Source organism: Motacilla alba, chromosome 1 (assembly GCF_015832195.1).
Source record: "Motacilla alba alba isolate MOTALB_02 chromosome 1, Motacilla_alba_V1.0_pri, whole genome shotgun sequence".
Classification (NCBI taxonomy): domain Eukaryota; kingdom Metazoa; phylum Chordata; class Aves; order Passeriformes; family Motacillidae; genus Motacilla; species Motacilla alba.
In genome coordinates, this window is record NC_052016.1 from 52,690,010 (window position 1) to 52,707,180 (window position 17,171).

Consider the following 17,171-nt stretch of genomic DNA (forward strand, 5'->3'; position numbering starts at 1 on the left):
ATATATGTCTCCAATTCAGCAGCAGGAACATTGTGGGGGGACCTTATCAGAAGTCTTGGGAGAGGTCCAGGTAGATGAAGTCCATGTAGATGTGCTTTGGAGTGGAACTTAGGCTTTGTTTCTGTCAGTGGAATCCAGTTTTTGTGCTTCAGAAATGCTCCAGGGAAAGAGCCAGCACCTAGTAAATTGAGGATGCAGTTTACAGTTGCCCTGATGTCAACCAGGTTTTAATCCAACTGTATGTAGCTCAATGTGTTTCAAAAGCTGCATGCCTGTGTAAAATTTCAGTACTGTCTTCTTCCCTACCTTTGCCCCAAGATGTACTGACACATTCTTTTTAGCTTCAAAAAAAAATTTTTTTTGCAAGATGACCCTGTAAAAAAATGGTATAAATGACAGGAAAGGATAATTTTATAGCACTTAAGAGCAGGAATGAGTAAGAAAGGAGAGCTACCTGAAAAGCCACAGCAGTAAGAAGTGGTTGAACATGACACTGTATAGTCTCATAAACTTGGCCATTACAGAATTGCAGGTAGGAATCTGAAAGATGAAGACATAAGGCAGTGAGGTATGAAAACTCAGCATGAATTAACTAATATGCCTCAGTTCAAGGACATGAAAACTGGATTTTGCAGATCCTTTGTAGAGAACTTTAAGCAAAGGAGGTATCATGGCTGAGAAGTGAGACGTGAAGAAAAGGCATAATATAAAATGGGTATCTAGGAAGCTGAGATTTAGAAAAAGTAAAAGAAAAAAAAAATCAAGATCTTCAGATGTTCTTCTTGTATGTTTATCGAAGGAAGAATGCAACAAAATAGTGAGGTAGGCTATCTGAGGCCTTAAGAAAATAAGGAATAGTTGAAATAACCTTAGAGAGATACTATTACCTGTGTTAATTAGGTTTTAGTTGTGCTGAATGTTTCAAACCAAAATGAGCGGCAAACTCAAGTTTTCATGACTGGCAGTTGAGCGCTACTGGAATTACAAGCAGATGTAGCTCTATTGCACATTCTGTGCGTTCCTGATAAGAGAGGCAATGTGCTTTCACTTGAAATCTAAAAGAAAAGAATGTTTTGAGGTGTTACGGTGCTGCCAGGATAATAGTATATTTGAAGTAGTAAAAGTACAGAAAAGTTTGAAGAGGGCACTTAATTTTAATTCTAAGCACTCTGGTAGCTTGTCTTAGTTTGTCAGTAAGGATATTTATGCCTTCAAAGGTAAACTCCTTAAATGCTTTTAAGACAAATGTGTTTTGTTTTGTGTCCTTTTCTCTTCACCTTTTAATTCCAGCTCTTCTGTTTATTCTCAAGTACTACAACAGGTAAATTTCTAGCTTGTCTTAAATGCCTGAATAGTAGGACATTCTTGACAGCTAAAGTCACACCAGAAAATTATCTTTTACCTGCTAAGGAATGTATGTTGTTTCTTGTACTAACAAGTGTTCTTGGAACTTTGTCCCTAAATGGATTTTAAAGCTATGCATCAGAACAGGTTGTTAATAGAATCCTTTGGGGAAAGAAAGGAATGCAGAAAATAGGAGGAAAGGGTTCCTTTTATTTAATGAATGATTATGGACCAAAATAATGTCTCTTAAGAATAAGTTATGGGCAGTTGCTCTTGTCTGTAGGTTAATGTTTTTGTTATCTGAAGTCATAGAATTTAAAATCATCTGTCTTACATTTGGGTGTTAGTTGTGTTAACACTCCAGAAATAGTCTGAATCACTCCAGTTAAACATTCAAGGCTAGGTAAATCCCGAGGGCTCTCACAGTGTTTGGTATAACTGGCACACTATTGAAAATCTATGCAAATATTTTTTATAATGAAAATTTTTTTTCAGTTTTAATTCAGTCTTCAGAAGGCAAACATTTCTAAATTCTGATGATAATCACTTTAAATGAAAGCCTAAATTCCAGAGAAAAGCCTAGAAATGACATTTGTTTGGGGAGTTTCTTTTGTTCGGGGAATTTCTTTTCTCCCCCAAAACTGTATCTTCTGCTCCAGACTAAGATCCGGAGCATGTAATTTAACATATGGTGTTTATAGATTTATTTCTTTCAGAAAAAATGTTTTGCTTACATTCTTGTTATACGAGTTACTTATGCTACAAAAGATTGGGCAAAGATAACTTAGTTCCATGGTAGTTTATTTTCCTAAAAATACAAATAGAAAACTAGTGGTGTCTGAAACATGAACGCATGGATCTGTGTGAAGAACTGCCAGACCTTAACAAACTGTTATTTTCTAGGTTCATTGATATCTACTGAGGAAGTATTATCTCTCATGACTTAGGAAATTCACTGCTATACAATGTAGTTCTCTGGCTGCAGGCTGGACTAGGAGCCGGTTCTAGGATTTATCACCAAGGCTGGACCCATTATGCTTGTTAAAGCTTCAGAACAAAATAACTAATGAAAACTTTGGATCTAAATTTGCAGAGTTTGAGACAAACATTGGGTTAGAAATTCTATGTTGTCTCTTGGTCTCTTTTTTTTTTTTTTGGTTTTGTTTGTCTGAAGATAAGATTGCCAGCTTGCAAACTCAGTGCAAGTGAATTGAAATCTGCAAAACCTGTCACTAGATGTAGGATGGGAGCATCCTGAAATTTGTTCATGTTCTGAAGCTTTGTAGCAATGGAGAGTGGTACCATCAAACCGGATTTTTTACATTAAACCTGGAATTAAAATATCTTTCTTCTGTGATCAGTCCCACAGAAAAATGATTTTATGATGATATGTCTGTGAATACTGTTCTGTACATACATGTGTCTCTTGATTTACTTTTATGTTTGGGTTTTTTGTCTTGAAGATTCTTGGATATCCCAGTCAGCTTCCTTTCCTAGGAATCAGAAGCAACCAGGTGTGGATTCCTTGTCACCTGTAGCATCCCTTCCTAAGCAAATTTTCCAGCCTTCTCCCCAGCAACAGCCTTCTAAGCAGGTTAAAGTCACATGTGCAAACTGCAAAAAGCCTTTACAAAAGGGACAGACTGCGTATCAGCGGAAAGGATCAGCTCACCTTTTCTGCTCCACTACCTGCCTGTCATCATTTTCACACAAACCCACTCCAAAGAAACTTTGTGTCATGTGCAGAAAGTGAGTTTTTTCTTTTGTTTCACTCTAGCACCTAAATTCAGTACTATTAAGATTCTTACGCGTGCATGAGAATTGCTCCATTAATGATATAAAGTCTTGATTATATAAGTGCTTTATATAGTGTTGCTTTAGTGTTTGGAAATGTTGAATTCTCTGTGTCTAACAAAATAATACCAGCTTTTGAATTCAAGGTATGGGATATTGTTTTATTGAAAGCCAGTACACTAAAAATAGCTGATTTTTTTTTAAAGATGAGGTGTCCAAGTTGTGACAAGATATACTTCATATATGAAGTGCTTTGTGAAAATAGTGGACCATGTGTTGTGTAGAAAGCACTCATTTTGATAGATGTAGATGTAAAATCAAGAGACTTTAAAAGGATGAGAAAGTCATGACTTGCAAGAAGCTGGAAGAAGCTTGGGAGTTCTTCCACTCTTGGTCTTAGGGGGATAGGAAAAGCCTTAGGTTTTTCCCTAAAGTGGGGCAACTGGCAGTTTAGTAGCTGAAGATACCTTAAGTGGGTGGTACAGAGGGAGTAAAAAGCATAGCTAGAAGTGGCTTATTTTAAATTACTGGTTAGGTTTGACTTGCAGTTTTTCGTGATTTGCCAGACTTGAAATTGCCATAGAGAAAGAAGCCTTCTGTAATTGTGTTGTTGCAGTGTTAAGTGTATAGACTGGCTGTACTATCTTTTACTTTCAGTGTACTGTTCACTGAGCTTTTTGCACTTTTTCATATTCCCAGTCTGGTACATGCTGCAGTGATAATGCTGGTTAAAGGAAGAATTTTTTTCTGAACTAAAGAAGTCTTGCTATAAAGACTGCCTTTGTTAGTTTGTGCTCCAGAGAGCTCAATCACAGATTTAAACTAGTAAAAAACCATTTTACATTCTTGTCTAGTATGCTGGGTTAATGGCTAGTATTCGGATGCAAGCTATTAAGTCTTTTTTCTCCTTGGCACTAAGTAAAAATAAGCTATAGAAAACATTCATATCCTGCATACTCATACTATGGTACCCTGAAAACCTAGAAAATGTAAGATATTCTAGGTTTTTCAAAAAAAATCTGTGTTAAAAGCTCAAATTCTCTGAACCCTTCCCTCTACAGGGCTTATTAAAAGTAATGCTTGTTCTTTCTATTGGCTTGTTACATGTTTATACACTTTTTTTTTTAAGATGTAATCTGGTGACTACCATATTCAGCTAACTGCATGATCTATAAAGATGAAGATTTGTCTAATCTTCTCTGACTGAAATTATGGCCTAATCCATGCTCCTTTGTCACTTTGGAGATAATTAAGCTGTTTATTGCAAGAGGCTACATACAAAACTGCCCCAAATGAAAAGGCTTTATTTTTGAATGATGAGGAAAACACCTTATTTCTAGCTTTTGAGGGTAAAGAGAATCTATCTGAAGTCACCTTTGAGGTGATGTTGAGTCACAGTTTTTGAGGTGATGTTAGTCTTTGCTTTTCCACCACTGTGAAGTTTTTACTCAATCACAGTTAAATAGAAGATAGTATGTGCACTAAATTGTTCCTCTGTGGCACTGTTCCTCTGTATAACCCAACAGGAAAAGGCAAAATTCTTAGATATTTTATTATAAATCCCTTTTCTTGCATTCCTCTGAACTCTTCTGTATCTACATAAATAGCAAGCTCCCCAGGGCAGAAGCTCTGCCTTTGTTTTGCAGAACAGGAATGATAGCACTCCCTGACACAAATCTGAGTAGTTCTCCAAAGGGTAAGCCAAACTTAGCTGACTTCCCCTTGATGGAAGAAGGCAAGCTTGCAACTGTTGGTATTGGGACTGTACAAGGTAATTTTCAAGGAGGTGTCTAGGGAAACATACCTTCTCCCTGTTTTTCCAGTGGTTTTTACTCATCTTGGTTTTAAAGCTTATAGGTATGAGTGTGTGAGGCATGTGTTTTCCAACTGGTGATCCAGATGTGCATAATAATTGTTTTTATATATTCCCAATAGCATTTCCTATATGTCAATAAGTTTTATGTTTTGGTCTTTTTTTTTTTTTTTTGCTTAGAAGGCAAATGAGGAGGCTTTTATTTCCTCTCCTTACTTCTTCTAATATATGATGTGTATTAGTTTGGGACAATGAAAGTCTCTTTGGTTAGAACAAGGTTTCTTTGATTTCAAATTATTTTTATTGTTGGTTAGTTTTCTGGTTGAAGGTGTTAAATTGGCACAATTCCATGGACAGCTGCATGAACTGCTCAGATGCTTTGGAACTTTTTAAAGGAATGATGGAATTAACTTTTGTAAATTCTGAGTGATAGAACTCCTAGGCATGTTTGTGGTAGATTTCTAAGCTTTTTGGTTGTTTATAAGTTTGAGAAATGTGAGAAAACAAGTTTCTCTCTTCCTCTCATTCTGTCCTGAGATTAATAATGAAAATAGTGGAGGTACCTACAAAGACAATTTCTTGCTTTTTATTGTAAATCTGATTTTTTTGTATGAAACTTACATATAGCTTTTGTGTAAAAGGAAAAGCCATTGTAAAATGGCTAGTTCAAATTTACTATGTTAGTTTTTTGGAAAATACTGAGTTTGCCATGACTGCATCTAATGGCGCATTGATACTACTTTGTTCTAGAATAATTTAATGGGAAAAAATATCTCAAAGCTAAAGAAAAACATAGGGATTTACACAGTAAAGACTTACAGTAGCTGCAAAAATATTATCAAACTTAGTATTCATCCTGTGACTAACAACTGTACACTAAAAAAACTGTTTTGAAATTTAAGCCTTAAAAGGAAGAATGAGTCTTACAACATGTGAAGTGTTCTTGTTTATATATGTAAAAACATAAGCATATGATTTTTTTAAAATTTTTTAAAAAATTTTATTTCAGAGATATAACAACAATGAAAGGCACCATTGTTGCTCAAGTAGATTCAAGTGAGTCTTTCCAGGAGTTTTGCAGTACATCATGTTTATCCTTCTATGAAGATAAACAGAATCCCTCAAAAGGAGCCTTGAATAAATCAAGATGCACAATCTGTGGTAAACTAACTGAGGTCTGGTTGACTGTTTTTTGTCTTTCTCAATAATGACATATTAATACCTTAAACTGAAATAAGAAAACAGAAAAGAAGAAAATGTAAAATCTTCAGTATTTTGAGATAATAAAATATGCAGGTTTAATGTTCACAGAGAGCAGCTGAAGGAAGAAAGTATTCCAAGAGGTTGATATTAGTTTCAGAAACTTGAACTGCCTTTTGCTTATAATGTGTTCTATTAGGCATAGAATCTTGTAATTATAACCCAGATCTCTCACATAAAAGAATTGCTGATGAAAAAATGTCAAGATCCACTGTATTACCTATTTTTTTTACTGTATGTTTTGAAAGGTAATGCAGATGGTTTTAGAGAGCTGTAGAATATGTGTAATTTTAAATTCTCATGAATGTATGTATGTGTTCTTGATGCCTTCTTGATTAGTGAGCCCGGCATAGTTCAGGCTATTGCTTTACACAGCATATTGTCTGGCCAATCTTCATATGCCAGGTTTTTCAGCTGTAAATTGACCGTTTTATAAAATTGCATAAATTAGCATTCTGCTCTCATGTGCAATTTCCACACCCATCCCTCTGGTCTTTCCTTCTAGGCTAAAGGGTTAGATGAGTCTAAGAGCGTTTTCCTAGTACATTGGAGACAACAGAAACATCCCTTTCTGTTCATATATTTCATGGTCATTTCAAGTTTTTAAATAGTGAGATGGTTATTTGAATGTAAGACTTCTGGCTGGTCTATTAGTTTCATGCAACTTTGTGCTTGTCTAGTGATAGAATACTTTTTTATTTTTATTTTTTAGATTCGTCACGAAGTTAGCTTTAAAAATATGACTCATAAGCTGTGCAGTGACCATTGCTTCAATAGATACAGGATGGCAAATGGTTTAATAATGAATTGCTGTGAGCATTGTGGGGAGTATTTGCCCAGTAAAGGAGCTGGAAACAATGTCCTTACTATTGATGGTCAGCAGAAAAGATTCTGCTGTCAGAACTGCGTTGGTGAATACAAGCAGGTAATGACTTCTTTACCTATAATTTAAAGTTAAATAAACATTAATTGTTCTTGTTTATCCTGGTACTGATAGCATGGGTTTACTTCTCCTAAGAAGACATAAGTAACAAAGACTTACAAAAATGAAGTTAATGCCAGTGAGAAGAAACTGTCTGCAGTGGACCTACTGTCTCTTTTTGATGTTGCTGTAATAGCAATACATATTTGTTCTTTATGAAAGTACCATTGAAATTAAATTTTGTTAATAATTTCAGTTTTTTTCTGTTGGTGGTATCTAAAGTATATTAACAGCAAGCACACCACACAGGCTTTACTGGTCCTTAAGTTACGGGTTTTTTTATATAAAAGCTCGCTTGGGTGCAGTTTTGAACTATTAAAAAATATGCAGAACATAACAGATTGGTCATTGCTGTGAGAAGGCTCTAAGTTTACAGTTTGGCTGTGTACTTGCGCTAGGTCTCATCTCCATTGTACAGCACAGGATTCCAAAAATTGTTACTTTCGTCCTTCCATGTGTCAAATTTTATGCCTTCATTTTATTTACTTGGTTAGTTTTTCATTTATTTTTAAGATTGTTAAGTTAGCAGTAGTTGTGTTTAAATACAATGTCAAATCAAGAAGTCTGATGCTGATGTCTTTTATATTTTGCAGAGCCAGCTTAGCTCTGAGCTGTTGCTAATGCTGGCTAGAAGGTTTAAATGTTAATCATAGTATTTATAGTATAATAGGATAGCTGTGAAATATTAAATATTTCAGGGGAGGATATAGAATATGGGGATTTTGGGGGTGTTATTTTTTGGGTTCTTTTGCTTGGTATGTTCTGACAGGGCTCTTTTGCTAGAAAATTTATGTTTCTGGTTTTGAAATGCACATTTGAATATGTGAGTGGCCTCTGTGCTGCACATTGTTCAGGGCTCATTCTTCATCTCTTCCTATTTTAAAGAAACCAGTGGTCCAAGAGAAGAGGCATTGCAGTGCTGGGTTAATGTTGCATCATGTGTGCTTGTATTTTCTCACTGGACACTGAGCTCTTATGCTTTTGGGGATGGCTTTTCTGTGTATGTGCTGTGTGTGAAGAGCAAAGCTGGAAATGTGTAAATAGCCTCATTGGAAACGTAACATAAGCATTATTTTTTTGCCACAGCTGTACCAAAAGGGACAGGATAGGTTTTCAAGCTACTAAAAACGTAGGCATGCCCAGAAGCCATGGAAAGACTTGAAGAAACGTTGAATACTGTCTTGAAGAAACAAAAATGCAGGAGATTAACTTTGAACATGAAACGTTCCCCCACAACCAGTATAACTTACACTGCACATGGAAGTATGAAACATGGAATTTTGAGGTTAAATGATGAATTTGTACTTTAATGACAAAATATACTGTATTTGTTCACAAATCGTTGTATTTTGTGTTTAGATATGTATTTGAGAATGAGAAGAATATGGGTAGAGAGTTGTATGTTCTAGTTTAATTTGGGGAGGGGGAGTAGTTTGCAGTACCAAGGATCTTCACAAGTAGCATCAAGTTGGTGCATTATTGTGAGAACCTTTAAAGTTGAGACATGTTGTTTTGGTTCATTCACTTCTGACAGCAGATTTTATGCAAGCAAGTTCTTAATTCCTTTATCAAAATATGTGCCACTGTGCAACTATAATAGGTTGTGAGAAGCTTAATTTGAGTGCTTGTGTGCATCTGTTTTGGAATGGTGATTAAGTGTAATTCTTAACTGGTAGGTCTCAAATATTCACAGAGTGTGAGGAGTTTGAAGTATTATTGAGGGAAAGTTCTGTGTGATCAACCAAGTGCCTTTCTGTTACAAAGTAACTACACCAGCAGATAAGGGAAGGACTATAGATATTGTTTATCTGGACTTCTGTAATTCCTTTGACATGCTCCCCCACAATGTTCTTCTCACCAGATTGGAAAATGGTGGATTCAGCAGGTGGAATGTTAGGCAGATTAGGAATTGGTTGGATGGTTGCATCCAGAGGGTAGTGGTCAATGATTCGGAGTCCTGGTAAACGTTGGTGACAAGTGGTGTGCCTCAGGGGTCCATATTTGGATGGATGTTGTTTCATGTCTTCATTAAGGAATAGACAAAGGCACCAAGTGCGTCCGCAGCAAGTTTGCAAATGACACCAAGCTGAGGGTGCAGTGACACACCTGAATTGATGGGATGCCATCCAGAGGGACTGGACAAGCTTGAAGTGAGTCCATGGGAATCTCAGCCATGTCAAAGGCTTCACAGAAGTCCAGATAAAGGACAAAGACCAAGTGCAAGGTGCTGCACCTGGGTTGAGGCATCCCCCAGTGTCAACACAGGCTGGAGATGAGCAGATGGAGAGCAGCCCTGCTGAGAAGGACTTGGGGGTGCTGGGGGATGAGAGGCTGGCCATGAGCTGTCAGTGTGCTCTCACATCCCAGACAGCCAGACGTGTCCTGGGCTGCATCCAATGGTGGGCAACAGGGCCAGAGAGGGGATTCTGCCCCTCTGCTCTGCTCAGACCCCTCCTGCAGGGCTGCATCAGCTCTGGGGTCCCAGCACAGGGAGGACATGGATCTGTTGGAGTGAGTCCAGAGGAGGGACACTGGAATGATCAGAGAGATGGAGAGCCTCTCCTATGAGGAAGAACTGAGGGAGTTGAGGTTGTTCAGTCTAGAAAAGAGAAAGCTTCAGGGTGACCTAATGGTGACCTCCCAGTAGCTGATGGGAACTTAGAGGAGTGATGGAACAAGACTATTTACAAGAGCACATACTGATGGGCTAAGGGGAAATGGGTTTAGATTTAAAGAGAGTAGTTTTAGATTAGATAATAGGGAAAAAATTTTACTGTAAAGGGTAGCGAGGCACTGGAACAGGTTTCCAGGGAAGCTGTAGGTGTTCTATACTTGGGAGTATCCAAGGCCCAGTTGAATATGGCCCTGAGCAGCCTGGTCCAGTGGAAGGTGTTCCTGACTGTGGCTGAGGGGATTGGAACTGGATGATCTTCCAACCCCCCATTCTGTTGTTCTATGAATATATGAAAGTCAAACTATAAAAGTGTAAGTTCTTCTAGTATATGCTGTATGTGTATGAAGTTGCTCAGGACACAAATACTTGAGAATATTTAGTTGATAACGATATTTAGGTTTGAGTTTGTTTAGGTTTTTTGAGCTGAGTATGTTTAAGGAGTTCTGTTTTTTTAGAAAAGAAGTTTAAAAAAGACTGGAAAATGTCACTGACAACCCACTGGGCTGCAATTGGCAAATTATGGGTTGTTTTGTTCAGTTGTAACAGTGTTTCCTTAGAAATTAGTAGACCTTGCTTTAAAGGAGAACTGCTGAAGGAGAGATTTTGGGAGAGTCATTATTGCATACTGAAATAAACTTCATGAGAGAAATAATACAGAAAAAGTTAATGTCATTTGATTCCAGCATTGTGTTGTACAACTACTTATTGTGTGTCACATAAGAGTTTTAGCAAATGTTTTCTTATAAACAGCTGTAAAATAAATAGGTCTTACTGGTATGAGCTTTGTATTAAGCAGTTTATATTGTAAATGTCATATACCTATCATTATTGCTATACATTTGTAGTAGTAATAAATGAAAACTCCTTATTACTTGTACCGATCTATATACTTAATCACAATTTTAAAAAATAAATATTACACTGATTTGAACACATAATTTTTCAGTAACTCATCATGAACTTTTTTTCTTTTTTCTTGAAATGAAAAAATTAAACTTGTGGGTAATAAAAATTACAGTGGCTCTCAGAATGACAAGTAATTGGATTACTGCAGGTAATCCATCTGCTGCAAACTGTGTCTTTTCTCTGCTTTAGACTGTTCTTGGCAGTAAGAAACAGTGTTATTCCTGGGATGGAGAGTAGGTTTTTTCTCAAATGTCCTAAGTCACCTTTCAAGGTGATGGATGCACATAGCTTCCTATGTACCAGTTTCAGAACCTGCTTTAAAAATGAGACATACATAATCTTTAATATTGCATTTTGAGTCTTGATCTTCTGAGAGGTAATTTTTGTTCTTTCTTTCCTAAAACTTAAAAAGTTATTGCAGATCTTAGGTGTCTTTTAATATTAAAAAGTTATGACACACAAATAATAATTTCAAAAATAATTACAAAGCAATAAATAGGCATAACATAACTAATGCTCACTGTAATTACATGCAAGAGCAAGTTAATTTCTCTGTGATACAAAAGCCATGTGTGAAGACAGCTAAGTGCAAGTCAAAAAAGATAAAACAATGATAAAATCATTTCTCAAAAAAAGGTGTGACAGTCTAGATAAAATATAAAACAAAAGTCTCATTGGAAGTATTTAAATTTTTTAAAACCTGAAGATGATGATTACTGCTGGATTATACACTCTGACTGTTGCACTGAGGTTCAGGCTTCTCACATGTAGAGGGTCAAGAGGAACTTAAAGAGTGACCCTAAACAAAATGGAGAACAACCAAACAAACCACACTAGAAGAGAATGAAACTATATCTGAACAGGAACTGACTAAAATTGTCTGTTATTGTACAGATACTGAAGTACCTTATTTCTTTGAGCAGATATTTTCTGTAGTTGAAATGAAAGTATAAGCATTTAGAAAATTACTGTAATGATTTATTTGAAAATTACTTGTGCAGTAAATTGAAAGTAACCTCAAATATGCCTGTCATAAAGATGTTAACCACATGCAGCACATACCTAGGTTGCTTCAGTATTTTTGTTTCTGCTACTATTGCATGTTTTCTGTCTCCACAAAATTCCAGAGTAATTCCCATGTTTGCATCCTTGTTTGCTGGATTTTGGTACAGGCTTCACAACCTTGTTTTAAGAAACAAGTGGACTGTTTGTGTGAATTTGTGACTTAGCTTGTGCAGCCAACTAAACCTTTGAATTTTGAGCTTTCCAACTAAGCTAAAGCAATGTCTGTGTCTGCTTTTGAAAATGTTTTGCTTCCTTGCCTGATCAGTCCATGATGCTCTTGATTCTACCAAGAAAGTATTTCATGTCTTCCTAGTTAAAAATGTTCCTTTACCTTTTTTACTTTGCTTCTGTAACTAAAGTTCTTAGAATGTGACCTGGAATTTGCTTGCTTTGGGGGCTTCTTAAAGTGATGGTCTTCATCTACTGCCAAAAAGGGGGGGGGGGGAGGGGAAGGTGGGTGGGAAAGCAGCTCTAGCTATTTCTTCATAGGCTTTTTGATAGCTCTGGACTGAAGTGAGACTTAATGAATGCAAGCCAAATGAGAGTTTTTCTAGTTGGAGAGGATGCTTGCAGTGCCTTTTCATTAGGTGAAAAATCTTTCAATACTGGATAGAAGTGCATTTGCTTACTTCTTGATTAGATGAAGACATACTACTGAACATGCTTCAAGAATAATAAGGCTATGCCATGCCCCATAGCTATTCACTTACAAGCAATAGAAAAAAACACCCTAGGCACTTGTGCTTCCTTGGTCAGTTTCTGTTCCTTGCCAAGGAACTGTTTTTGTGAAACTCTTAAAACTTATTTGTCTGTTTTATCTCCGTGCTGGGGTTTAAGAGCCTTCACTGTATACAGTAATATTCGTATCAGCTCTGCAGCTAACAGTTAAATGCTTACATGGGGTTTGTACTTAGCCTCCTAAAGTGTATTGTTTTCTAGTGGCTTAAATGCTGTGATAGAATGTCCTGCCACTTAGCACTTCAGTGGAGGCATCTAGGGTTTTCAACTTTGTCCTTTCCCATGCAGTGTCGGGTTTTTTTTCTGTGCTTCTTTGCTGTTAAAGACAGAGTGTCCTTCCTGTCTTCCTTTTTATCTTGATAGTACAATGAACTACAAAATCTACCACTTCCTGCTGTTTTTACTGTTTTATAAACTCTCATTTCCAAGTGTCTGTTTCAAGAGTAAGTACTCTTTACAAAGTCAGTAATTGTTAAGAGTTGAACAGCCCACTTACATTGAAACGTTAGAAATACTTTTATTTTTTTTTCAAATGTTGGTCACTTTTAAAGAGAAGTGGTGTGGTTTCAGCCAGATCTAACTGTGGTTTAATAGTGGAGTTTCTTCATCATATAGTAAACCACTTCTGTTTAGTTCAGGTAATACTTAGTTTGGCATTAAGTAATCTCTGATAATACTGTTGTTTCATACTTCGCACACTTCTACAAATGGATATAGCTGGATGCTTTTTATCCCATCTAACATGGTTAAAGACCGAAATCTTTATCAAGCAAGGAATAATCATTTCTTCTTTCTTCCTGTTTAGTGATATGGAGAGGTTTTTTTGAGACTTCTTGGTATTTATAACCCCAAGTTTCTTGCATATCTGATGCAAACTGAGTCCTAGAAACTATCCTATTCTACCGTTTCTTATACTGTTTATTCACTCCTGCTTTCTGGAACCATTTATTTTTCCTTTTTTTTTTTTTCAAATGTCTGTCTTCCAACTGTAGAATTTGCTGCTCTTCAGTAAAAACTATGGTACCAGATTCCTTAGACATCTGAATATAGTTCATCAAAACTGTTTAGAATACTGTTATGTAGCTATTTTAGAAGTTAAAAATAGATGGGACCATCAGAAATGTTAAAATGGCTTTGTAGTTCTGAAGAAGGCTACATAGGGCAGTCAGATGTGAGCTGTGATTTGTGTGGGAGCACAGGAGCTTCCTGGAAAGAGGAAGCAAGGAGGTGGCATGACTAGGTATCATAGTTATGATGGATATAACCACATCCATACACCAGTGTACCTGAAGTAATTGTCTGGGTGGAGCTGGGGGGAAAAGAGAAAAGGCAGAACAGAAGCAGCTGAAACATTCAGTTAATGTAGAAGTAACTTGCTTTTTGAGGCAAGTGTTTTCAGCTCTGCCTTTCTTAGAGAGAGAAAGACAAGTGTCTTGAGCATGGGAACAAAACCAGCAAAAAGAGCACTGGCAGTTGGAGATGCCAGGGAAAAGGACTGGACAAGTTACCAATCTAGCTCTTCGTAGAGTTCAACTGATGGAATGTAAACATAAATCACTTGCTGTTCAAGGCCCACAAAAGCAATTGCTTCCTGTTTTGCTCTGAGCACTTGGGCAAATGCTTTTGAGGAAGAGTTTACACTTGTTACTCTTGCGGGAGAGATGATTTGGATGCAGTATTTTAAGAGAAAATAAATTATACAATGTCTTCTTTCTTTGCTGGTACAGATTCTACTGATACCTGGTTCTTTTCTTAGATGTGCATGTTGCCTCAGGTTCCATCAGACCATCCTTTCAAATGAATCTGTAGTTAGGTCATCAAGAAAACAGCAGCTTTCTGAGGGATTTCAATTATCATAGAATTCCATGTAGCAAATGTATCTGCTTTTCTACTTATAGAAAATGTTTTCTTTCTTCTTTTGTGTTTGAACACAGGCGTACTAAGTTTCTGTCCTGGAATTTCCTGGTGTTTTTCTTAATTCTAATCCAAACCTCTTATTCTGTAAAGTTACCAGGGAGGTTTGCCTGGATTGAGAAGTATTTAACAATCTGTTTTCCATGGAGTTTTAACTACAAAGCATTTCCTTTAACTGGAAGCAAGTCTTAGGGCTGCTACATAGCATTGTGGCAATCAGCTGCTGTTCTGATATTTTCTGTTGACTGGCCCTTGCGTGGGAGAAGCTGTAGCAAGTATGCTTTCTTAACACTGCTGGCATGTCCTTCATCCTGCTCTCTTAGCCTTGTCCAGGCAGACAAAGCAGATGATACTGCGCTTTTTTTCAGTCAAGAATAAAAGCGTCTAGCACAGATGCCTGGATTCAAGGCAGTAGTAGCTTTATTGAAGTACTATTGCAGCCAGAAGGTTGAAGAACAGAGGCTTTCATTAGTCCCAGTTACAAACAGAAATTAGGCTTCTAATATGCTGTGAACTTACGGTATGGGTCTGACATTTATTTTGATCTTTGTTCTTTGTAGGGTGCATGCAGCAAGAGCTCTAGACTTCAGCTTACATGATCCTTTCAGTAAGATGTAAAGTAAGGTCAAGATTCCTTCTAAAATCGTAGTTGTTTATAGTAGCAAGAATAAAAATTCCTCAGAAATCTTCTAAGTGAATTTTATTTCCAGGAATTAGTATTTTTGTTGAAACAATTCCTTCAGTTTTGGAATATGCCACATTCATCTGCTTTGTCTTGCATTTTGATAGCTATTTTTGTAGTTGCCCATTTGAGTTGAACACTGTCCTAGTGAACGGAAGGAATAGTTAAAATAGTTAAATAGTTAAATATATAGTTAATAGTTAAAATGTATCTTGAAGTAGTGACTTGCAAGAGTTTCCATATCACATTGTTTAATGTCTGTTTTCTGTCATGAGGTACCTATCATGAAATAGACCTTATTGAATTAAGTCTCTAAGGATATACAAACAAGTCATGTAAGAATGAGAGAGTTTAAAATCAAATACAGTGAGAGGAATTTCCAGGCTTCTTCATCAACCATAGACTATGCTTTGGAAGAGGTCAAACATGGAATAGGATCTAGCCAAAATTAGGTCATCTCAATGCAGAAACTAGGTGGAGTAGTGAAGGAGAGGTGTAGTCAGACTACCATGCATCAGGCTTTCCCTCAGAGGGCAGTGGGCATTTATTACTTGAAATTTTGCTTCTGGATTAGCTTCGTTTATTTGTACTTAGCAATTGATACAGTTTTCTTTACTAATTTGAGTGTGTTTTGACTTCAATTTTTCTTGAAATTACAGTCCTCAAATGTGCATGTTTTTATAGGATGCTGCAGATGTAAATTTGCACATGGGAGGGAAATGCTTGATACTTTCTCTTGCAGGTTGGTTTTGTCTTGGAAGGAAACTTGAAGCTGAAGCTAGTTTTTTACAGGTTTTGTCAAGAGGCAGGAGCACAAGATGAAGCTAATACTTGATCTGAAATGGAAGATAACTGCCCAGAAAGCAGTTTTGGAGAAAAAGACTTGGGCATGCCAGTGGAGAAGCTGAACTGGGGTTAGGAGTGTGCCCTTGCAGCAAAGATGGCCAGCTGGGCCCTGTGATGTCTCAGCAAATGCCTGACCTCCACCCCCAGCTCGGACGGGGTCACCTGGAGTAGGTCCTCCAGGACCACATCCATTTGGGTTTTTTAGTATCTCCTAGGATGGGGACTCCCCATGTTGTGTGGGCACCCCATTGGTGTATTAGCCAGAGTACAGCCAGCAGGACAGGGGAGGTGATCTTTGTGCCCCATGCCCCCCCATTCTTCTGCTCCTGAGACTGCATCTGGAATACAGTGGGCAGTTCTGGATTTGACAGAATGAAAGGCATTGTCATGCTGGTGGAAGTTCAGTGGAGGACTACCAAGATGTTTAGATGACTGGAGTACCTGACCTGGGAGGACAGGCTCAGGAGAGGTTACTTTGTTCAAGCCTGAGGAGCATAAAGGGGGATGAGTTATCTAACGGGAGGAGACAGAGGAAGGCAAAGTTGAACTCTTACAAAGAGTTGCACAGTGGAAGGAAGAAAGGCAAGAGACACAACTTGAAAACAAGGGGAAACTTAGATAAAGAAAAAGGTGGCTTGTTTTTGTTTTATGTTGTGTGTTTTTTTATGGTTGGTTGGTTGGTTTTTGGTGGTGGGTTTTTTGTTGTTGTTGTTGTTTGTTTGTTTGGGTTTTGGGTTTTTTTTTCTTTTTTGGCATGTGTTTTGTTTCGTTTTGTTCTTTTTCCTCTCCTGTAAGGATGGTGAACTCCTCCTGAGGGGTTTTGGGAGTGTTTGTCCTTGGAGATGCTCAGATTTTACTGGACAGGATCCTGAGCAAACACCTCTGGACCTCCTTTGAGCAGGAGGCTGCATTTGACCTCAGGAGGTCTCCTCCAGTCTGTATAATTCTGTGATTTTCTTCTTCTGAAACAAAGAAGTAAGAAGTGTTTCTTAAAACAAAGACTCAGGAGGTTTTGCATTATTTGTTCCCTCTTTACTTAGTTACTAGAGAAGATTTTGGTATTTTGTTCTGGTTTTCCTCTGCCAGTGAAGATCTTTTTGTGTCCTGCCATGAGACACCAACAACGTTGACACAGCTTTAAGTTTTCCTCAAT

The 17,171-nt window shown here is 37.3% G+C and overlaps 1 protein-coding gene across 10 annotated transcripts in view; it reads left to right on the plus strand.

Moving 5' to 3' along the window:
• ZMYM2 (zinc finger MYM-type containing 2) overlaps positions 1 to 17,171 on the plus strand; it is an 85,968-nt gene that overhangs the window by 22,980 nt on the left and 45,817 nt on the right. For all 10 annotated transcript variants that reach the window (XM_038159673.1, XM_038160169.1, XM_038160424.1 and 7 more), the window contains 3 exons: positions 2,808 to 3,093; positions 5,961 to 6,126; positions 6,924 to 7,136. In XM_038159673.1, the coding sequence (XP_038015601.1) occupies positions 2,808 to 3,093; positions 5,961 to 6,126; positions 6,924 to 7,136 (665 nt within the window). The remainder of the gene's footprint in view (positions 1 to 2,807; positions 3,094 to 5,960; positions 6,127 to 6,923; positions 7,137 to 17,171) is intronic.